The sequence below is a fragment of the Sardina pilchardus genome, chromosome 2, assembly GCF_963854185.1.
Source record: "Sardina pilchardus chromosome 2, fSarPil1.1, whole genome shotgun sequence".
Classification (NCBI taxonomy): Eukaryota; Metazoa; Chordata; class Actinopteri; order Clupeiformes; family Clupeidae; genus Sardina; species Sardina pilchardus.
Window position 1 is genome coordinate 25,347,138 of NC_084995.1, and position 24,304 is coordinate 25,371,441.

Here is a 24,304-nt window from a genome sequence, read left to right on the forward strand (position 1 = left end):
TATGGTGGTAGCCAGACTACTACTGGCATTCAATCACACTAACTTCTGAACTGTGCCGACCCCATGAACTTGGCACTATAGCTAACTGGGGTAGAGGATTTAACAAAACAAAAATGCACACACTAAGTCATTTCCATTAAGACTCCTACTGAGGAAGCAAAGGAAACAAACAAACTAGATTATGAGGAACGAGCAAGATGCATTGGCAGTATTGTGACAGACTAGGGTGATGTTAGACACAGTGTTTGCCTCACCGGAAGCCATTTGCCAACGTCGCCTGTGTGAAGCCAGCCATCTTTATCTATCGCCTCGGCAGTCTTCTCTGGGTCATTCAGATAACCCTGGAACACGTTTGGTCCTTTAACACACACCTAGAGGCACAGAAAACACACACACACACACACACACACACACACACACACACACACACGTAAGCAGATGCATGTACACGGTCACACTTGACATGAGAATCCTTTTAATGATGCTGCTCACCTCGCCCTCTCCTTTGGCCGCTAGGTAGTTCATATCGGAGACATCCACGAGCTTGATCAGGTTGCAAGGCAGAGGTGCACCCACATGACCTGCAGGATCAGATACAGGGCTCTCTTGACAACACTACACGCATCGGAGTACACACTGTGTGTAGGCTGCTCTGCACATGACTGGGATGTGATCAAACATGTCAGATGCAAACACTCACTCATTCTCCTTCTTTAAATGTTATTGTGTTCATTGTGTCAATGTTGATATTTGATTTGTATTGTTTTTAGACAAATTTTTGTTTCTTTTTTGTTGTTTGTCATTTTATATTTGTAAAGCACTTTATAACTATGTTTAGAAAAGCTCTATAAATAAAACAATTATATATATATAAAGATTCTTCTTCTTCTTATTATTATTATTCTTATTCTCAGACACACAGACACACAAACACCTCTCCTGCGTCCATACCTGCTGTCCAGTCCCCAGGTAAGGACATGGAGCATCCTGCAGTGCACTCAGTCTGGCCATAGCCTTCATAGAACTGGCAGAGAGAGAACGCACACCATCAGAGAGCTCAAACACATCTGCGATCCTGAAAGGTGTTCTGTCATGATGCAGCAGGATTCAGAGAACTGAATCATCAAACAGGGGGTCAAGTTTGCCACTATTCACAGACACGATAGACATGGTATTTATACATGTTTTCTAACTTTTCATATGTCTTTTCATAGGTTTCATACTGTAGGTCTTTTTTAATAAGACCTTCACAAATGTGCCATAATTTTTATTCTATTCTAGCAGAGTAATAGCCTCGAAAGCCAGCCCAAACTTAGCCCTGCCCACACAATTATATTGACAGCACAATAACTACGACAAAACATAACAAACAAATAAAAAAACTACCAGAAAACAGTGTTAAGGCACTTCATGAGAAGAAGGGTGGTTTGGGTGTTTTTCCTCCTACAGTATTCAATTTCACAGTAAGCTATGCTCCGATTGGTGTATACGATCCCTTTATCAGTACAAACACGCCCAATCGCGGCCCAATGGAGCAGCATCAGACTCAAATTCTGACTAGAATGGAGTATGACAGCATCAGGCTAGCAGAGTAACCCTATACAAACACATTTATTCACAAACAAGCATTAGTGTTGAAGCCAGACTCCAAATGGTGTCTATAACAGTCAAGAGGGGTAAACCACTGGCGTAAGAATTAGGATTTGGCAGGCCAGGGGCAAGAGAGGCATAAAGGATCAATCAACTGGCCTAATTTCCAGTAATCTGGTTTCAATATCCGCTTGATAAACAATGGGCCTCTGGGGGCATGAGCGCTGGGCATGCTCACCTGGCATCCGAGGGCGGCGCGCAGGAATGTGAGGACCGTGGGAGAGACCGGAGCGGCTCCAGTGATCATGAGACGCACGCGACCGCCCAGGCTGGCCTGAGGGGGGCAGCAGAGAGGCGCACTCGTGAGGGATTTAAAGGGGTGATGTGCAACAGGCTTTAATCACATATTGCCTATACGGTCCTACAGAAATCATCATCAACATCATCATCATCATCATCACCATCATCATCATCTTGACATGGACATGTCATTTCTATCATCCTGGTGTAGAGTCATGCGGTTGTATTGGTGGTCAGTCTACCTGGACTTTGCTGAAGATGAGCTTGTCCCACATGCTGTCCTTCCTGACAACTCCACTCTTCATCTCGGCCTCCTTCCGCCTGGAGGCAAAGTCCAGCAGCCACCTCTTCAGTGGAGTGTTGGCCTGCCCAAATATCTGATATCACACACACAGACACACAGACACACAGACACACAGACCACACACACACACACACACACACACAATCCATGATTCAACATAAAAGGTCACACATTTTGTAAACATATAACAGGATTGTGGCATATAAAGAAGTTCTCAAAAGTCCGTGCAGTTCAAGCATAGTCTGCTGCTGCTTGTTCATCTGAACAAGGCTGAGGAGCAACTGATATCTCCATCTGCCACTTTCTGCATTCACATGATCTGGATCATGGCTTCAAGCGTCACTCACTTTGTCAAACATCCGGTTGAGCAGACGCGGCACTACAGGGAAGACGGTTGGCTGCAGGGTCTTCAGATCGTCCATCAGCAGACGAATGTCCCCCTGGAAGTAGCCGATCCGTGCCCCGTGGATAAGGATGACTCCCTGGTCATTAAGCCGAAGGACAATGAGCAAATAAATGCTGATAGGGAACGATATTTGTATTTGGTTCTATTGGAGCATGCACTATGTGAACTGCACAATCACACACTAATCAAGTGTCATTATAGCTAAAAAAAAAAGCCAGATAAATGGCTTGTATCGAAGCAGCATGCCAGTGTTTCATTCAAAGGTTAGAATCAGTTCACACCAATATTGACTAATACATTTTGCAGATAGTTCTAAATGTCATAGTTGGGGGAAAAAAGCACATACCTCTACCACTCTCTCAAACATGTGAGCTAGAGGCAAATAGGACATGTGAATGTCACTCTGGTCCAGCATGCTGTGCACCTGGAGGAGACACACAAGCAAAACACACACGGCCACACCGCAAGCGCAGACATGCCGTCAGACTAGAGGCCTACTGTACCTCCACCACCCTCTCAAACATGTGAGCCAGAGGCAGGAAGGAGATGAGAACGTCCTGACTGGTGGGCCTCAACACACCCTTATCCACCCCCGCAGAACCAGGAAGCAGACAGGAAGTGGAGCGCACAAGAGGAGGAAATGGAGAGGAGAGACAGAGGACACAGAGACAACAGGAGAGTCAACAATGTGGAGAGGAGAGGAGAGGAGAGGAGAGAGGAGAGGAGAGGAAAAGAGTGTGTGACTGAGCAGAAGAGGCCTGACTACGGCAAGAAAAAGAGAGGAGGTGGAAAATAATGAGAGAAAAGACAAAAAAGCAGTAAACAAACAAATAACAAGGCCTCCATTCACAGCATTGACTGTAATGGCGCCCATGTTTTATCTTTAAATTAAAAATGAAAACGCTATTTTGGCAACAATGACATTTTCCAGGGAGGAAGCAGGAGAATGGGGGTGAGGACCCCTCTCTCCCTCGCGCCTCATTTCCTGATAACTGTGTTTGATAGCCTTTGCTGGAGCCACTTGTGCTTCTGTTTGTTTTTCCCCACAGCAAGACAACAGAGACTCAGGAGCAAGCTGGGAGGCATACACACAGCCACGGCCGGTGGTCTGGATGGACCTCCCCACATAAAAGAAGGCATTGAGAAGAGGATACTGTGTCTGTGTGTGTGTGTGTGTGTGCGTGTGTGCGTGTGTGTGTGTTTGTGTGTTTGTGTTTGTGCATGTGCGTATGGGTGTCTGTGTGTGTGTGTGTGTGTGTGTGTGCTTGTTTGTGGTGGTGCATGTAGCCAGTGGACAGGACTGGGAGAGAGTAATGAGTTGAGAGGATGCATGTCGTTGTGATTAGGAGGCCTGCTCTTCCCGTCACGTACAAAACCCCCATTGATTCCAGGCCAGTGATGACGCTCTCTCAGAGAGCAGGAATGCAGTTCAACTGATCACCATCACCACCAGCACAGTCGCTACAGCTTGATGCGTTTTCTGGCTCATGCTGCTACTGCAGGAGCTACATGTGTGCTGTAGCGTATACGAAGCCTTATGCCACTTTAACAGCTGTGGTGCCAATGCAGCTACAGCACTTCCATATTTACATACCGTAACTGACTTTGTGCATCATCACTGAACATGTCATCCCAGTCAGAATGATGATTTTTAGCAAAAAAACATGTGTCACTGACTGGAGGCCCTTTAGATAATCTGTATCATTGCAAATGAAGATGTCCTCTCTGTCCCAGGGGCTAAGCATTAGCGGAGTGTTGGTGTATGGAGTGGAACTCACCTCTGTGACTCTGATGAAGGCAGCGCAGTTGGCCACCACATTTCCGTGCGTGAGCATGCCGCCCTTCGGGTTTCCTGCACGAGGGAGGAAGAAGCAGTGATTCAGATTACACCTCTGAGCTCAAGCCAAACTCGGTTATCAGGGGAAGCATTCGACAGTGTAGCGGAGTTGAACAGGGATAGAGACATTGTTAAATACTCGATTGTTGGTGTGTGACTCCTTGAGCGTGTGTGCTGTTTGAGCATGAGTTCAGTGTGTGTGAGTGGGCAATGGTGGGCGGAAGCCATTCAATGATCAAGTGGAACAGTTCTGGTTGTTAAAGGGCTTTTTATGTCTTCTTTGCTCCCTAAGCCAGAAGTGAATGTCTACCTTCTATTTGATACATCTTCCACTCACACACAATGCGAGCTATGTCTTTCACTGTGTGAGAGAAACACAGACAGAGAGAGGGCACATATTGTGTTACCTGTCGTTCCACTGGTGAAGCAGATTATGGCCAGATCCTCGGGTTTCGGGGGCTGTGGAGGGGAGGGACATGAAAACACGTTAGCGCCGCACCTTAACGGGTCCCATCAGCAGAGCTGTGCACTGGGCTCTGGGCTGCCTGCAGCAGGCCTACTCACCACGGGCTTCATCTGGTTGGCCTTGCCCAGCACCTGGGGACAGAACGCAGAGGAAATGCACACATGTGAAATCGGTTGGACCAAATGGCAGAGAGAATGCTTTAAACACAGTTCACACGGGAAAAGAACATTGCTGGCTGGAAAGCGCCTTTTCTGGTCAGAACAAGAGAGTTGGATTTGATCGAAAATCTGTGCCGAAACTGATTTGGTGTAGTGTGACTGTAGCCTAAATGTCTCCCAGCTTGGGAAAACAATCAATTACCTGATTATGTGTTTGAGAAACACATTCGGAGCTGCAATCAAAGACTAGTGGTTGCTAAGTAACTGTTGTGTTGACCGACACACGGTTTTGAGGTGTGAGTCTTAGAGAGAGCTGTGGATGTGACACACTGCTGAGTAACACAAGCTTCACCATCATTCAAAATCACAGCAAAAAAGCTTATTAATGAAACTACTATTTCAAGCATACCTACACTTAATGTGTCTAGGTTTAATACTGAGAGGCATTTGAGAATGTGTAAGCTTCATGGCAATCATAATTAAAGTATGTTTTCAAGTATACGTTGCCAATTCAGGGAAATTAGTTTGTTTTTTAATAAAGTAGGTGCTGAAAGAACTGCAGAATTAGTTGCTGCACTCCCCCCTGTATTAAGAAGGAAAGGCAATAGCAGTGCTGAGTGACATGTGCTGTTGAACTGGGGAAGTTAGCTAACGACTCCTCTGGACATCTCACAGAGGTCATTTGACGGGCTGGCCCTCACCACTAGGTCCTTGAGGCTGAGGATCTCGATGCCGCAGGTCTGTGCACGGGCCACCAGCTCGCTATCGGAGGCCTCCATCAGGGCGATGGTGCGCACCGTGTGCTTGCGGTTCGATAGGCAGTCCAGGATCAGGCGCGCCTTGTCGGCCACATCACAGATGACCGTGGAGATGGCGGCTGGAGAAAAGGCATGTGTGTTACTCAAGGCAAGAGTAGGAGATGTTTTTATGCTATGGTTATGGTTAGAATAGTTCTATCTGACTATCCCCATCGCCTGTTTGGCCTAATTGAAACTGATGAGGTGATGAGATGATGAGATGATTTCATGTTGGTTTTAAATGTGTCTCCTGATAAAATAAATCAATCAGGTCCTCTTAAAAATCTTCCTGTGGCACACGGGCTAGTGAGAGATTGGACAGGGATGGGTCAAAAGTCTAGAGGGTGTGTTTGGATGTCAGGGGTCTGACATGCTGTCTGAAAGGGAGATAATCATCAGTGCCTTCAGGTCGAGACATGGTGATCTTATTGGGGAAGTTGCTAAATGTGATTTCTCTCTACTGACATAACACATTTAAATGAATTCCTCTCGAGCAGAGACTGAGATGTTTGTCCTGAGTTTACATAATTTGATCCGCGAGGGGTTATTCCATTCTTAATTAGTTAGAATTAAGGTGTGCATAACATCTCATCGTAGAACAACATGGTTAAAAACAAAATAGCATTGGCTACTTACAAAACACACAGATCTATCAGTCTTAATACTCCATACCAGTTGGTTATGTCTTAAATAGGCCATGATCCCTGGACAGACCTACCCTTCTCAATGATGTAGTCAATGGCCTCTGTGCCCAGCGTGTCGTAGAGGGGAACGGCCACCAGGGAGTATGTGTAACACGCCAGCTCGGAGATCGTCCACTGCAGAGGACCAAAATGAGGTCACATGACCACAGAGTGCAAGTCACAGGACCCAGAGGGCCCGTTATTTCCTAGATGGCAGTCACATGACACAGTAGCTGGACACTAGACCACAAATATGTCATGTGTCACAAGCATGGTCTAATGCCATGTCTGCCATGTGAATGTGCTTCAGTCTTTGATATACTCACTAGTTGAGGTTCACTACATTTCTGTTATCTCCCGTCATAACTGGATATATATCCAAATGCACTCTCATCTAGACACCTCATGTAAACAGCACAAGAACACTCAGCTGGCACAGCAGAACACCTGCCGAACTTCTGACTCGCGGTCAGCCCTCACCTCTGGCCGATTCTGCGCGAAGATGCCGACATTCCTGTCCCCACTATGCGAGTGGCCTCTGTGGACGAGTGCAGCGCCGATATTCTCAGCCATCTCTTGCACCTGCACAGGTGAGGCATGGAGAGCGTTAGGAGCATTCAGTGACTCATCTGACAGCATCTACTGTACTGTTTGGACAAGGTATGGAGAAGACTCTACCTCCTTATAGGACAGCCATTCATAAGGCTGGTTGGGTTTTCTGGAACCCAGGCAAGGCCCATCATCTGGAGAACAGAGGTATTTCACACATTAATCTCTTCCACTTGTGGCTTTTAAACTCTGGTAAAAGATCTATGAACCTCTGTAGTATTTGATTTAGACAGCCTGATATAGTGATGAGTATAAAATGCTTCAAATAATAATAAGGTGTTTTCATGAGAGTGACTAATTCTTAATGGTTCAAAATACAAGTTGTACTTACTCGACACCCTCACTCCTCGTGTGAACACTTCGTACATTGTGCGTGCGTCTTCATAGTAACAAGTCATCAACTCTTTGCCCTCATCCAGTAGAACGGAGCGCCTGATATGCTCCTCGCCCTGTCAACACAAACATGCACATGTCAGTGAACAGTGTCTCGCCCGCAGGTAGTGTGAATCTAAGGGCCATAGACTGCAGCAGCAATATGTGCTCCAAGGAGGTGGAGGTGGATTAATGAATCCCTGATTAGTCTCTGCACTGAATATCTCCTCATAGTCTCACTGTGGAGAACTCCAATGGATGGCTCTCTCTGATGGGTTGAGTTTCAGTGGCCCTTCAGTTGGGCCCACCACACTAAAATCATACTGATGTATTGTAATAACATTGAACGACACTTAATAATATTATGGAACGGTCACAACTGTGTCTTCTTAGGTTTAAACAATATTGCTGCACTAGTACTAGACTTGACAGAATTATCACAGGAATTTGACACATTCATGAATGCAAACATGGACAGGCATCATACATGCCAAATACCAGTAGTCTAGTCACTTAGTCACGTGGCTCTCATGCCTACTAAAAACCTTTAAGGGGCACAAACCAGAGTGGATGCTTTAAACAGTTTCCTGTTTAAAGCATCCACTCTGGTTTGTGTCACTTTCGCTTCCTGTGGTAATCTACACACGCCATACATGCCAAATAATCTCTTTATAGTCACTAAGTCATGTGGCTCTCATGCCTACTAAAAACCTTTAAGGGGCACAAACCAGAGTGGATGCTTTAAACAGGAAATGAGTCACTTTCGCTTCCTGTGGCAATGTACATGTACACACATACGCACCCACTTTGCACATGTTGTGTCAGTATGTGTGAGTGAACGAGTTGGGTATGGAGAAGGGGAAATGTAGCTAGCAGTGGATGAACAGAAGTGAAATGAAGACATTATGATTCAGAATTTAAAGTGGTACTGTTGAGTATGGAGTGGTTGCTGGTACTTAACTAAGTTCTGATCCAGAGTGACCTTTTTCCAAGATCAACACACCACAGCTTGCGCGTGTATTGTCTATATTGTCTAAGTGCAAAACTGCACTAAATTACAGCCATAACTTTCTTCTATGATATCCTCCTGGGTTAAACTAACTAGGTCATCTCATGTGAGGTCCAATCCAGCTGTTAGCCTGGTCAGCCTAACACAGTCACACCTCACAAGTCCACACACCGCAGCAGCACACCCTCCCACAAACTCAAGCACTATTTATTTGAACAACGGCAGGTGTTTTGGTGTCCATTAATGAGGCAACAACACCAGAACACCTCAAGCAATAACCTCTGACAGACAAGCAGTTGCCATGGCACCCACTCCTCCCCCTCCCCCATGGAGAGAGAGAGAGAGAGAGAGAGTGTCTGTCTCCATGACAACTGTGCTTTGAGGAGTAGGTCTTGTGATAGACCCATAAGAGGAACTTGACTAGTAGCCGACAGCTACAGTTTGTGATTGGACGCCGCAGATGGCCTGTTTTGGAGCGGCGTGAGGTTTGCATAACGCTGCGCCTGCAACAGGTCCAGCACAGATGACTCCATCATCTGTTTCTGATCAGCAGGGGAGTGGGGCTGATGTCATCCGCCCAGTGACGGGGCGGCAAAGGAATCAATTGGACACAACCTCGGTGAAACAGCACAGATGGCCTTTCCCTTGTGATGCTGGCGCAGTTAAAGTGTAACTGAACCCTATGTTTTTTGAGCTGTTGATTGATTGAAATTACTCATAAGTGGTGACCTACACTATTACCAGGGTTAATATTGACAAAAATCGTGTTTCCCGAGAAAAGTAACATTTCGTATGATTTTGAATTGGAGATATAGCTCTCCGCGCCCTCTACAGGTTGAAACATGCCATAGCATTTTGGTCCAAAATGCTATTGGAATGCTGACGTAGTCCTGCACTTTTCTCCCGAGACTACATCACCGGGTCATTACAAATTAGGAATGAAACGCCCCAACACCTGCTGCCCTGATTAGCCTACCTGTGATAAGCCATGTCTGCAGCACTCATTCCAAGATTGACACGAAATCACCATGGTTGATTGGCTGCAGCAGTGCTGCACTACCTTCCAAATTTCAGAACGTCCTGCCCATTTTGAAAGCCTTTTTCAGAAATGTGAAGTGGGTGGAGTTATGGGTTGAAGTTACACTTTAAAGGAGTCTAGCGAAAAGCACATCCAGCCAAGGCACAATAAGCTCTTCCACATATGTCAATGGGTGTACCTGATTATTCTATACTTGAGCATACTGCTGTATACTGTGAGTACCTGTGAGGAGTTTGAATGTAAAAGTATGTAGAAGTGTGTGCGTTTGTTTATGGTATGTGTGTATCCAGTATATTGATCTCCAGAGAACGTCAGCATATTTTCGCCTCTGTGGTTGCCTATCTAACTCTAACTGTACAGATATCATTTAGGCTTTCTCCTGTGCATGGGCAACATTACGTTTGTTTCTGTCTGCAAATGTTTATTATTTCAGCTTGTGTGTACGTGTGCCTTTGAGCCTATATCTATATATATCTATCCATATAGGCTATACTATTTATACATATGTAGAGAGAGAGATCTGTAAGTGTGTGGGCGTGTTCTGAGATCTCTGTCTGTATCTATAGGACTCCTCCTCTGCTCTCCTCCACCTGTAGGCCCGCTGTGTTCTGGCCGCCTCGTCCACGTGTACCCGGGAGTGACCCCCCCCCCCCCCCCCCAGGTCCCTGCATCAGGTCGACTCCGCAGCTGCCAATGCCCTGCATCTGTCACCACCAAACACTTCTGGGACCGCAGCCAGCGATCTCCGCCATGATTCCACTAACACCCCCCCACCAAACACACACACTACATCCAGAGACTATCTCCCCACCCCTCTCATACACATTCAGAAGGACAAACATCTCTGTTGACCGTAAAAAGGTAATAATGCTTTCCTTTCCTTGGCACAGTGTGTTAGGGCTGGAGATGAGGCTCTTGGAACAGGACAGAGAAAACGACCTCTCAGATAGATAGATAGATAGATAGATAGATAGATAGATAGATACTTTATTGATCCCCAAGGGGAAATTCAAGAGAAGAGAAGAGAAGGAGGGATATGACATAAAGCAGAGAGAGAAACTAGAGGGAGAGATACGCCATTAGATTCCTATCCTATATGGAGTTTGGCCCACAATGGACATACGGTATGCAAATCACAATAAGGCTCAGAGAGCCCAAGCAACACAGCGAACGAGAGGGCAGGACAAGCAGCGCTGAGAGGACCAGGCCAGCTCTCAGAGTGGCTATTGTGGCCCAAGACAAAGACAACACCAAGCAGAACAAAAGGAACACAAAGATTGTTTTTGTGCGCGCTTGTTTTTAAGGGAACGAATCTCACTAAGGTCAAGTTCTACTGTACCACCAAAAAAACAGACTTCTTTTGTTTGTAGGGAAGCGGTTGTCAAACAAGGCACATATACAGAGCAGCAGCACGCCTACATGCTCTCAGAAGACATTAAGTCAGACGCCCACTCACACACTAGAGAGGCACACACACACACACACACACACACCACATATCCATCCAAGCTTGATCTAGGCATCCAGACACCCACACACCGGCACCAACATGTATGGAAACACACATACACACACACACACACACACACACACACACATAGTTACAAGTCCAGGCACATAGCAGATACGGTCTGTAGGAATGTGCTGTTGGCTCAGAGGGAGCAGACTCAGTTGTTAAAAGTAGGCCGGAGACTCAATGGCGAGAGCAGCTGTATACGTCCCATATTTAACCTGTAGATTGTTTGGGAGTGTGTGTCTTTCACACACACTCCCTCTCACTCTGTCCCGCCACCACTCTATCAGAGTCACACACTTGCCTAGAATTCAGAATAATTCTATTGCGTGTCTCACCGACAGACCAAATGAGATCTCCAGCCTCAGAGATAGAGAGATAGTGAGATACAGACCAAATGAGATCTCCAGCCTCAGAGAGAGAGAGATAGTGAGATACAGACCAAATGAGATCTCCAGCCTCAGAGATAGAGAGATAGTGAGATACAGACCAAATGAGATCTCCAGCCTCAGAGAGAGAGAGATAGTGAGATACAGACCAAATGAGATCTCCAGCCTCAGAGAGAGAGAGATAGTGAGATACAGACCAAATGAGATCTCCAGCCTCAGAGAGAGAGAGATAGTGAGATACAGACCAAATGAGATCTCCAGCCTCAGAGAGAGAGAGATAGTGAGTTACAGTCGGGTGGGAACTGTGGTCACATCTGTAATCAGCAGGAACACACCTGGAACAGCCATACAAGCAGCACCTACTGCAGGTGTTTACAAAATGATCAAAACAGTCACCCAACTCAATCCTAAAAAATTGAAAAGAACCCTAAGTCTAAATGGGCAATATAATATTCAGCACATCAAATACTGGATAGAAAAGACAGTCATAAGGACTGGATATGAAACTGTGGTTAGTGCTGAAATCTGTGTCTTCATAGATAACTCTTGATCTCCGTGAACTTGTGGGCAACTCTGCCTCATATGACTAAGTGTGACCGATAAGGGACGTGATGTAGGCAACATGAAACATGAAATATGGGCACCTCTAGGCCTCTCTCCAGCATACACATATACACAAGTATATCCACCTTTATTTATTGCGTATATAAAAATGATAAACTAACAGTACACCGTCCACATTTCACAGCAAACAAAAGATCTTTATTTGATCAGACTGGACTGAAATTCTTACGGTATGACAGTGAAATGCCTTATTTGGTTTTGTACAGAAGCGATGCTAACGCCATTGTTCTGGCCACACCTGGGTAAAGACCACCTACATTTTCACTTATACAATGTATGGACTTCCCTTCCCTTCTGCTTACCTATCTCACCACATTTGTACACATTTGTAGAGATATACGATTTGTAGGCAGAGTCGCATTTGTCCTCAGTTTGCTAGTCATCATGAATGAATGAATAGTCTAACTGGACTAACAGCGGACAACAAAAAATAGATCATCTGATGACATGGCTGTGGCACAACAAATAATTTTAGCTCCATATTTCCATAAGGATCATCTCTTCCCATGAGAAACTTCCACAGAAATGCATGGGGTTAGTTTGTAACACCAATGTGTCAGCTGACTAGACATAGCCTGCCCTTTCCTGTAATGTACTGTAAGTGTCCCTTACGTATGCCTCCTCTTTCATTTGAATAGGGAAAGCGTGAATATAGGAAAGCTGCCTTTCCTATAAATAGGCAAGATGGCCGTCGGGTGAAGGGACTTGCCTACGACAACTAAAAGTGGCAAGATTACACATCACACAATACATCACGTGTATGTGCAAAAAATGGCCATGTACTTGTGCGTGTTCTAAACCTACTTAACATAGATGTCTAAGTCTCACACTACAACCTGCCACACTGACTGTAAATGTACACTGGGTGGCCTAGTTAGGTCAAGACAGGCATAATAAAAGCCTCAAAAAGGACAGGTCATCTTACAACTACCAGACGAGTCGACATAGCTGTTTTGTTTATAGTCTTAAGTAAGTCAAAGTTTGAAAGCTTCCATTTACAATGCAAATACTAACTGACACTAGAATGGCAATGAAGATCATATCTGGGCCTGCCAGAGTTTTCCCATTGTGTGGAGGTGACAAGAGGGCTGACCAAAACTGAAGTTGACATGTCTCAACCCTGTGAAGTTAACCAAAGAGGAGAGACAGACGGGAGCACCGCCTCATTTCTAGCTTTAGACAGTGTCAACCTCCAGGGATAGAGAGGGGCATCAACAAAACACAGGTGCCAGACACACTCACGCTGAACCCTAATCTTATCTGACAGAAGAACTCAACACACACACACACACACACACACACACTGTAATGATCGCCCATTGATGACGTCACATGTTGTTGCCCCCCTTCTCTCTCTCTTACTTACACCTTGCATGCGTGTGTGGACAGTTATGCCACCGCATTTATCTAATGTGTGTTATGGTCCGTTTACCCTCAACCAACTGACAAGTCTGTCTTCCCTGTGGGAGTCTATGGTACCCTGCCCTAAAATAAATGAAGAACAGCATTGTTCATCCGTGTCTGGCTGAGTTATCTACTTTCCTGAGGAAAAACCGTGAGGATTACTAGCCTGATCCTTACAACACACTATACAGCTTGTGTATAGCAAGTGTGTGCAGTGGTCATTAATGAATTCAGTGATGATCACTGCAAACTGTGTGCTATATGACATGTAACAGTCTCAAAATGCTTTAGAAGACATGAGGACTAATGCCCAGACAGTCCTTTGTAACTGGGGACCCATGCCCACTCGATGATTTATAAATTTCTTAAGCACATCACCACAAGTGTCCACTATCTGCCCCAACTAGTGGCTCCACTGCGGCTTATGCCAGCACAAACACAGTGGTGGGATTACTATAGTCTGTCCAGTAAAGTGCAACAATACGCTTACAAAACAAGCAACGCCTCTCGTTTTCACGGCACCATTCAGTTTCCTCATTACCGCTAATCGGCCAATTACTTGCCTGTCTACCAGCGACTCCGGTCTCTTTTACAGAAGACAAAACCCTTTTGAGTGCTCCTTGGGACGGCTGGGCCACTGAGGAGGCAGTGGGATAGTAGCGCTAGCTGATCAGATCACTACAGCCGTGAGTGCCATATTCTCTCTTGCAATCCCCTCACACGGTCTTTACACTTCCGTCCTTATCAGGAATGATAGATTCAGGGCACTGTATTCAACCACCTACAACCTCAACGAAGACTAACTCCACAATGATACGGATGACAAGAAGCACATCAATAACAGCACATCAAATCCCATTCCTGTGCTGACCGCCTTCCGTCTTCTTGACCACCATGCGCCCCCCCCTCTCCCCTCTCCCTTCGCCCGGTTCCTTACCGGCACCTCGATGGACTGCATGGCGAGGTCGCAGGGCGGCTTGAGGGCTATGGGCCGCGTGGCGTACCAGTAGGTGGTGACGGCCGCCAGGGCGCCCATACCCACGAGCGTGTTGGCAGGCAGGCTGCGCACGTACTCCCGCACGTCGCTGATCTCGGGCATCCGCAGCTGTCTCAGGAGGTCCTGGGCCTGCATGGCGTCTCTGCACTATCTGAGGGAGAGAGACAAAAGGAAAGGATGAGAATAAGACACAGAGGGAAGAGGAAGGAAGGGAGGAAGAGGAATGAAGAGGAATGAGTAGGTAGGAGGTAGTAGAGATTTATTTAGTATTTAAGCTACCATACACAAAGAACTGTGTGTATGTGTTGTCCAATTTTTCTAGAATGTTCTAAAACAGAGCAAACCTCCTACTTGTGCACATACCACAGCTGTAAGTAAATAACAACACACTGAGGGACAGGACAAGGCAGGACAGGACAGGACAGGACAGAGAGGTGGAACTGAGAATGACCCTCCAAAAAGCTCCTGCGGCTGGCGGGGGCATCACTGAAGTAGTGCCTTGGAGGCTCCCTATTTCCTGAGGCCATCAGCTGCGCCTGACTCATAGCTTAACCACGTTCTGGAGTTCGCCTGGTTTCCTTTCATGACAAACACTGCTGCCTTTCCTGCCCCTGCTGTGCCACTCCCCGGCCTGGAGTGCTGGAGTGGAGAGACACCGGCCAACAACTGCCCCAGTCTGGCCAGCTGCGACTAACTTGAACTAACTTCACTGGTCAAAGGAGATGATCACTGGAATTATACGAGTCGCTTTTACTCAGGATATTTCTTATTACAAGAAGGCACTGACGCTCAAATGTAGATGCACAGCATTGTCTAATAGACGTCTCTGTATTGGTTTTGAAAGCCTATAATGGCCACAGAAACACAACAGCCTTTCCACCCATGTTGGATTTTCACTCCTAGCTGTGAAGTGTTGTTCTGTGAAGTGTGACACAATGCTTCAGACTCAAGTCACAATTGACAGCGATATTATACATAATGTACAAGGTTAATTGGTCCTTCATCTATTCAATAAATAATAAACGTTCATTTCCAGCATTTAAAGTATTGAGGTAGAGATAATTGAATAATGAACAGAGAAGGGGCAGTACTTTACTAACCCTAACCTGGTAGGGCTGGTGGTCTGAAAGGCCTGAAGCTACAGTTGCATAATAGTTTACCTCTTTAATAAAGCCAATGTGTTGAAAGGACGTCTACTCCAAGCCTAACACATTGAACACATCAATTATTCAATGAACACTTTGTCTACCATAAAGACTACTTCCGATCACTTTGTTATTGTCTGAGTTTAATGGTGAAAGAGGCTTTCCTATGAATTTCCTGTGTTTTTGAAAAACATCTATTGTAAATGAAAGTAGTAAAAGGCACTGAGGTCATCTAATCATTTTCCAACTAAAGAGTATAAGATTTCTTATTTTAGAAGATACTTTTCCAAGTAACACACAGTAGATGAAAACAGAGGCTCAGCGGACTCTTCTCACTAATTAGGTTCTCGTCCCTCACCAGAATTTCTCTGGAGGTCACCTCAGTACACTGGTCAAGTTACCCTTGACCTGACCCAAACACTCACAGTTTCACAGTTCACTGAAACCACAAATCCAGCCTGAAATCTGCCTAAAGCAGTTGAGAGTGGCTGATTGTGAAAGCAGAGCCAACAAGAATGTCAGTCTAGCCTCCAATACGTTGTGCTTACTGCTTACATGTGCATCATTACAACATCAGTACAAGTTCAGTGGTTGAATTTCATCAGCACAACAAGTGGGTAGTTGAGGAAAATCTCAGAGGGAGTGGAACTGAAAATGGTCAAGCCAACTAGCCTGCTACCGACAGAAGACATGACGAAACAGCATTCTTACTTCAAAATGTCCAGTGACCCTGTGTGCATCCAACGAAGCCCGATGAGAGAAAAAGAAGTAGTGGACAGATAAAATCCTGAGCTTGGGTGTGTAATCGCTGCGAGAGAGAAAGCGTGTGAGCGGCAGTAGAAGCAGCAGCAGCAGCAGGAGCAGGAGCAGGAGACTGGAGACTGGAGAACAGAGAAAGCAGTGGCCGGTGGCAGAGCCCACTCTGCTTCTCACGACTATGAATAGCAAGGCACACCCCCCTCCCAAACAGCAACATGAGCATGTGAGTCTCTCTCTCTCTCTCTCTGTCACGCTCCCTCCCTCTTCCTTCCACTCTTCTCTGAGAGAGAGAGAGAGAGAGAGAGAGAGGGAGAGGGAGAGGGAGAGAGAGAGAGAGGGAGAGAGGGAGAGGGGGGAGGGAGAATGAGAGAGAGATCATGACAGAGAGATTTGCCATTTTTATCTGCATGAATTGCATATCGTGTTGGCAGTATCCAGGATGGACAGACCACCGTGCTCGGAGGTCCAAGGCACCCGAGGGTGTCACGGCCGCACTCTGCCAATCTCTGCCATCTGGCCAGAGCGGAACTCGGGAGCAGACAGGTTAATGAACTACACCTGTAATCTCCGTCAAACAGGAGCGCAGGTGAGCTGCTCCGCTGTGTGCTGGATCCCATCTACCGATAAGAGCCACTCATTCCTGCTACGCGGCCTGCTAGGTGATAGTAACGGGGAAGGAACTGCTGGGGCTTCCAGCGCTCGTTTTGTTTACCCAACTTTACCACTGGCCTATACCTCTGACCACCGTGGCCACGCTCACAAGGGCCAACAGGGAAGTGCTCCTTATCCACCGCAGGGCTGAATGATGGGGTGTAGAGAGTGGCAGGGACACACTGTTCATACACATTTCTCTCTCTCTCTGTCAACTACACTCTCACCACCCACACCACCCAAATCACCCCCACCCCCTTCTCACACCACGGCTTTTGTGTGTCCAGTGTCAGAGCCCACTAGTACAGCCATGAATGTGCAAGGATGTGTTACATATATATGTGTGTGTGTGTGTGTGTGTGTGTGTGTAAGAAAGTGCAAGAAAGCATCTCAGTGTGACCATGTGTGTGTGTGTGTGTGTGTGTGTATGTGAGAGAGAGAGCGTCTGTCAGCTGGTCCTCAGAGAGACATGCCTCATGGGTCACATGGTAGGCTCTTGGAGGTTTCCAGGCGAAAGGTAACCCCCCATGCCTGTTGCTGAGACCCTCCATACTTGGCTTGCAGCGGGTAGGAGCCAATGACAGAGCTGCCCTACCAGTCACCCCACACTGGTCAGCCAAGCAGGCGTGCACACACACACACACACACACACACACACAATGGGGGGAGGGGGGCAGTGAAAGAGAAAATGAGAAGATAAGGGAATTGCTAAAGAATAGACAGGATATGAAGTGTTAAACATAAGTGAGGCAGACCAAGCTGTATATATGACAGAGAGAATAACATGAGATACCGTGTAGTGAGGGTGAGCCAAGGAGGAAGGGGCTGGTATGGAGCAATGGCTGTATATTCTATATGGTCACTGGAAATGACTAAATGATTTACAAAGGTGGCGACAAGTTAACCGAGGACAGGGCAGAAAAGACAGATCTGGAAAGAATGGTACGATAGTGAGCTATATAAAACCTGGTGCCTTCCAAACAGAACGTTCTGGAAAAACGTGAGGGAGGGGAGGGGAGAGGAGTAGAAGTTGTTTAGTTGAGAAAACGCTCCAGCTGTGTATGTGACACATGGCAGAACCCACAGAACAGCTTCTAAGAAGCTCAGATAAAAATCAAACGCTGCATGCTCCTAGAGTCTACACATTACAATAAGGACCCGGCTCAGATGTGGTAAAAACACGTGAGACAAAACCAACATTTTAATAACGTTTGAAAATGTAAAATTGATCGGCAGGCGGCACTGAATGAGGAGGGCCGCTAGCTGCCCATCCTGGTCCTAGACTAGCCAAGGCTACTTCTCACAAATGCTAAGTGTGAGCTGGTGAGATTGTCACACTGTTTGTGTGTGTCAGAGGTGGGCTGGAGGCTTGTTGGTCTTACACGCTCATTAGCACAGCTCTGCGCAGGCTGGATTAGCACCCAGGGACCAACAGGGCTCCGAAAAAAACAGATCTACTCCTAATCCCACACAAGTAAAGAGGCCTTTTAACCATCAGCCTGTAAATTGCCTTTATTGCTGACTTCAATACCTTAATCCCCGCTCAAACATGACCACTGACTGACTGACACGCTGTTGTTAGCCCGCCCATTGCTGGGTAGGCCAACTGGTTTTGATGGCACGAAAAGAGTAAGTTAATGGCAATGTCAAGGTCACAGTCTTATTTTTTTTTTAACAGTATTGACATCCAGGAGACAAGACATCAATACCCAAACCTTCAAAGACCTTCCCATCTTAACCACAGTAACCAGAGAGTATGATCCGTGAGTGTGTTGCAGCGTTCGTCATCTGATGTGCATTTCAAGGGAGGCTCTTAATACTTTTCATTGTGTTGAATGAACAAACAGAATAACTGATGATGCACACACGTTATTTAAAGTCAATTGAAAGACTAAAGCAGCCAGTGAAGACCTGTCCATGGCTGAGATGAGTGTAATGTATACTGTATGAGCCACCCAAAGAGCTGCACCATGATGGACACAATGACGGTGTTTACTCTCCTCGTCATGTGGCCTTGTGTTCTATTCTGAGCATATCTGTTTAAGTATTGATGAGGAATTGCAATCAGAGGCCAGGTATACATGGCTGATCGATCTGCTCCGAGTGCTATCTTGGATTATTGACACAGACACTTGTGTTATTGACATGCCATATTGACTTTGGCTTTGCATGGCTGTGTACAGGAAATAGAACTAACGACGACTAGTCAATGGACATCCAGGGGCAATTGCTGCACATGTGTCTGGCCTCAACAGATGTCCATGCACAAGCATCAGCACCATTACACAGTAGCACAGGCAGGCACACAAGCACGTATGCATATACTGTATGTACGTGCACGAGCACACACACACAGAGAGAGAGAGAGAGAGAGAGAGAGAGAGAGAGAGAGAGAGAGAGAGAGAGAGGGGCTTTGGCAGTAAAGACAGGTGCAAAGCAGGATGTATGAGTGGACAGGAGCTTTCAATGGAAGAATGTGCCACATGACATGACCTAGTGACTGCTGGCTGGTCATCCTGATACTCTATCTCCTCCACGTTCAGCTCTTAGGCTACTCTTTCATCCTCTCTTTCATGATACAAACAGTTCATGTTCATGTTCACCTTCCTAGTTCATCATTCATCGGAATGCCAGAACACCCCCCCCTCACACACCCCCTCACAGTGACCACTCAGATTTCTCCAGTTCTTCCTTCCTGCAATCTCCTCCATCTCCTTCACCATTTCCAATACTCACGAGTAGTTCAATCTCAACCCCTCCGTCTTTTTCCCACCCGATTCTGCAATCCATCTTTTTTCTCACCCTCCTCTTTTCTGGAAGAAAAAGCTGTTGGCCTGACTGCTATTGTCTGGAGTAGCAGCCTTGGCTAACGCACCCAGTGACCCATGAGATAAGGTCAAAATACTACTAGCATGTGGCATCCCAATCCCACCCGGGGGGGGATGTGTCTGTGGTCTGTGCTGAATGAGTGTGTGGACAGAGGGAATATAGGCCGAAGGTCAAAGTGTCCTCTTACTGCAGACACACGGGCACAATCCCCACAACGGAGTTTATGCACGTAGGAGGTCCAACAAATAGATATAGGAACATTATCTTATGATGAAACAACTTGCACTTGCACTTACAGTACATGTGTGACACAAATGGCAATGGTGAGGATGAGAAAGCTCACAAGGTTTTATCCTTCGCAGATAGACCCATGTGCCTTGACCTTAACAATGTCTTAAATCACTAATCTTTGCCAAATGTCAGTCAAAAGACCTCATCAGGTAGACTTATGCCATGCTGAACCTTCATCACCACCAATAGCTGCTGGATTGCTGCAGTCAAAAGACAGTTCTGTCCTCCAATACTCATCTTTAGCACCAGAGATAGCAGGATGCTCTCAGACTGGGAGAGGGGGAGGCTGTGGGAGAGGGAAAGAATGGGCGGCTCACTCAGTTTCACAGAGAGAGAGAGAGAGAGAGAGAATGGAGGACTGTTAAATCAACTGCAAAAACTGATATATAACCAAGTGTTATAATCTTATATTAAGAAAAGTATACTTTGACTTATTTTAAGTTAAGACACAAAACAAGTATCGAGTATCAAGTATCAAATATTGATCTAAATTGACTAATTTTAGTCAAATTATCTTAATATAATATTATAACACTTGGGTAGATATCAGTTTTTGCAGCGTGAAAACCAAGACACCTACGTGTTGATTGTTCAGTGGAGGTTAGATGAGGTTTGATCAGAAACAGCTTTCTCTGAAAGTTACACGATATGTTTTTACTTACAATCATCACCTTGCCAAGTCAGCATGTCAGTTGTGACTGAATAGTTTGGTGTCATGGTGTTCCTTGACCTACTTAAGACCACTCTGGGGTCTCTCTTGCTCTCTCTTGCTTGCTCTCTCTCTCTCTCTCTCTCTCTCTCTCTCTCTCTCTCTCTCTCTCTCTCTCCTCTCTCTCTCTCTCTCTCTCTCTCTCTCTCTCCTCTCTCTCTCTCTCTCTCTCTCTCTCCTCTCTCTCTCTCCTCTCTCTCTCTCTCTCATCTCTCTCTCTCTCTCTCATCTCTCTCTCTCTCTCTCATCTCTCTCTCTCTCTCTCCTGGGTTTCGTGTGGCCTGTTCTGGCAGCCACTACTTCCTACTGTCTGTCAGGAGGCTGACTAACTTCCTGTCCTGTTTGTTGCTCACACACAATCCTCAACACAATCCTCGTCTACACATAAAGCAGCCATCACTGCCTTGAAAAGAACCAAGACGTGCAAGAGGTCTCACATGCGCGCGCCGCACGCATACAAGGATAGCCTTCATTCACAAAACCAGGACAGATCCCTTATACATTACCACACACACACACACACACACACACACACACACACAGTAACATGGGGTGATGTTTAGTAAATGGGGCTGTGATGGTCTGACCTAAGGGCAAGGCAGGGGCCTGTGGCCGACAGTAACCTCCCTCCCCTCTCCATAACAAACAGCAGTCTGTCAGCTGCCCACTGGCCTCTGTCCAGACCCACAGAGAGAGGAGTGAAGGAGAGAGGAGGAGCAGAGAGAGAGAGAGAGAGAAATAGATGAGGAAAACAAGCAAGACGCTAAGAAGGGGGGAGGCAGCATGCGTAATAATGACATTCAGAGCGACAGAGGAAAAGGCCAAACAGAAAATGGCTGGTCAACCTCCATATCCTACTCAGACATCAAGCCTCCTGTCTTAAAACCATGTGGTCAGAGGTCTGTTTGATCCCTGGAAAAAGCCACAGAAAAGCACACACACATCAGGAGGATGTGCTGCACTCATTAAGCTCTCCATGGACATCAGCTGTCACTGTGGAAATTACAGCAATCAGTCAGTTCCTCAGGGAGGGGCTGATGGACACGATAAGACCAACACTCACCATGAAAGCCTTTAGTGAGGAGTGCTAGAAGGCAGGGGTTCAGTCAGTGTTGCCATAGTCCACTTATTATAAGCTACTTGGGCTTGTTATTTTGTGAAGTTGCGGGTTGCGGTTTTGGAGACGTGTTTTTATGTGGTCGCTTCTTTTGGGCTTGCTTCGTGTTGAATCCACGCAGCGCCTACACGTACACAGAGGGCATTTTCAACATATGCCTCTGTGTCGACTCTACGCTGTAACTGTAGGCTCCTCTAACCAGGCTTGTGCAAAATTCAGAATTTAATTGAGAATGACTCCAAAATTCTTGAATTTGAATTGAATTTGAATTAAGGGCAAAAACAGGATGCAGAATTACAATTCGAATTTGAATTAAAGGAGGTAGAACTGAAATTCATATACATATTCAAAACATTTTCACACATTCATCAGCAAGCCGGCTGACAGAAGTCAAGCCAACCAGCAGTAGGAATGGTTCTTTATGACCGGAGTGAAGTTATATGCTAATGTAGGAGCAAATACCGTAGACACAAATAGTTTGGGCCATCATCTGTGGATATGATTTTTTTTAAATGATGAATCTCAACTTTATCATTTCAAGCAAAAGATGTTGTTGACCCCTTGGCTGTGGGTCGCGGACCCCACTGTGAGAACAGCTATAAGGGATGCTGTAGTGGGTCACCCCATGTCTCCCTCTTTGGTAGTCTAATGTCAGACTCGGCAAAGAAGAGAGATGAAAGGTTTTGAGATCAAAGGTTCTAGAGCCACTCAGGTACAAGACGCACAACACGAGTGTGCTGCTGAGCTTGAGTGTGTTTGTGCTCCAGTGTGTGTTCAGAGATGACGGGGAGTAAAAGGTTAGAATGGGGCATGTATGCTCAACAGTGCATTCAGCGCACGCACGCACGCACGCACGCGCACACACACACACACACACACACACACACACACACACACACACACACACACACACACACACACACACACACACACACACACACACACACACACACACACACACACACACACACACACACACACACACACACACACACACACACACACACACACACACACACACACACACACACACACACACACACACACACACCATATGTTAGTGACATTCTGAGGTCTTGAACCACTGCAGACGAAATGCCTGTGGAACAAATCTGTGAGCTCAACTACTTTCCTGTGGCTCTCTCAGAAAGAAAAAAGAATTTGACTCAAGACAGAGAAAAACAGCTCCAATCTAAACCATCCTACAGGCCACTTCCTGTTCCTCTGGTGGCGAGAGCAGCCAGGAGAGACTCTGGTACAGGCTAGGCCTCACATACATAGTGTTATAGACAGCACACATGCAGCCAGGACTCCAGGAGAGACTCTCAAGGCGTTTTTTCACCGAAAACGAACCTGGTGTTGAACTGGTGCCGTTCAGAATTCTTTGAACCGTGGTGCTATCTAGTGAACCAGCCCGCATTTACACCAGTTCTGAACAGAATCAAGGATGTGTCATCAACAATGGGTGGTGCATGCAAAATCAAAAGTTAATGAGATGCATAAACGGGAGAATGATATGACCAGTTGTCCCATAAAAACGGCAGAAACTAGCTGTTTAAAATGCTAGTCAACGTCTGCAGTGTAATGCTAGTTGAATCGTTCTGTTTACTCATGGCAACAGTTGATATGGACGGAAAACTCATGCTTTTAGCCTTCTTCCCTCTGAAAGACGCAATGACACGCCCACTCCGGTTCGCAGGGAAAAACAACTATTTTTTGGTTCAACTTCTGAACCAAGGTGCCACGTTCCGAACCGGCTTTTGTTTGGTGAAAACGCGCCGAACGGTTCAAATGTTGGTTCGCGAACGGGAACGGAGCCGGTTCTCTGTCGGTGAAAAAAGGCCTTCAGTGGTACAGACTAGGCCTCACATACACAGCGTTATAGAGAGCACACATGCAGCCAGGAGAGACTCTCAGTGGTACAGACTAGGCCTCACACACACAGTGTTAAAGAGAGCACACATGCAGCCAGGAGAGACTCTCAGTGGTACAGACTAGGCCTCACATACACAGTGTTACAGAGAGCACACATGCAGCCAGGACTCCAGGAGAGACTCTCAGTGGTACAGACTAGGCCTCACATACACAGTGTTATACTGCCCTACAAAGCAAAAAAATAGACAGCACACATGCAGCCAGGAGAGACTCTGGTACAGGCTAGGCCTCACATACACAGTGTTAAAGAGAGCACAGATGCAGCCAGGAGAGACGCTCAGTTTTACAGACTAGACCTCACATACACAGCGTTACAAAGAGCACAGATGCAGCCACATGAGGCTCTCAGTGGTACAGACTAGGCCTCACAT

At 46.3% G+C, this 24,304-nt stretch overlaps 1 protein-coding gene across 3 annotated transcripts in view; it reads right to left on the reverse strand.

Annotated features, from left to right (window-relative positions):
• The window catches only part of acsl1a (acyl-CoA synthetase long chain family member 1a), a 30,241-nt gene that overhangs the window by 3,140 nt on the left and 2,797 nt on the right, over positions 1-24,304 (reverse strand). The window contains exons 1-17 of one of the 3 annotated variants that reach the window (XM_062523385.1): positions 16,354-16,533; positions 14,438-14,648; positions 7,482-7,599; positions 7,220-7,284; positions 7,022-7,123; positions 6,577-6,676; positions 5,763-5,938; positions 5,002-5,034; positions 4,845-4,896; positions 4,379-4,452; positions 3,104-3,181; positions 2,542-2,676; positions 2,133-2,267; positions 1,829-1,924; positions 952-1,024; positions 493-581; positions 255-371 (exon numbers count right to left, since the gene is read on the reverse strand). In XM_062523385.1, coding sequence (XP_062379369.1) covers positions 255-371; positions 493-581; positions 952-1,024; positions 1,829-1,924; positions 2,133-2,267; positions 2,542-2,676; positions 3,104-3,181; positions 4,379-4,452; positions 4,845-4,896; positions 5,002-5,034; positions 5,763-5,938; positions 6,577-6,676; positions 7,022-7,123; positions 7,220-7,284; positions 7,482-7,599; positions 14,438-14,632 — 1,638 coding nt within the window. In that variant the 5' untranslated portion in view covers positions 14,633-14,648; positions 16,354-16,533. Of the gene's footprint in view, positions 1-254; positions 372-492; positions 582-951; positions 1,025-1,828; positions 1,925-2,132; positions 2,268-2,541; positions 2,677-2,946; positions 3,025-3,103; positions 3,182-4,378; positions 4,453-4,844; positions 4,897-5,001; positions 5,035-5,762; positions 5,939-6,576; positions 6,677-7,021; positions 7,124-7,219; positions 7,285-7,481; positions 7,600-14,437; positions 14,649-16,353; positions 16,534-24,304 lie in introns of those variants that run through there. The other 2 variants (XM_062523392.1, XM_062523397.1) reach the window with 2 other exon arrangements.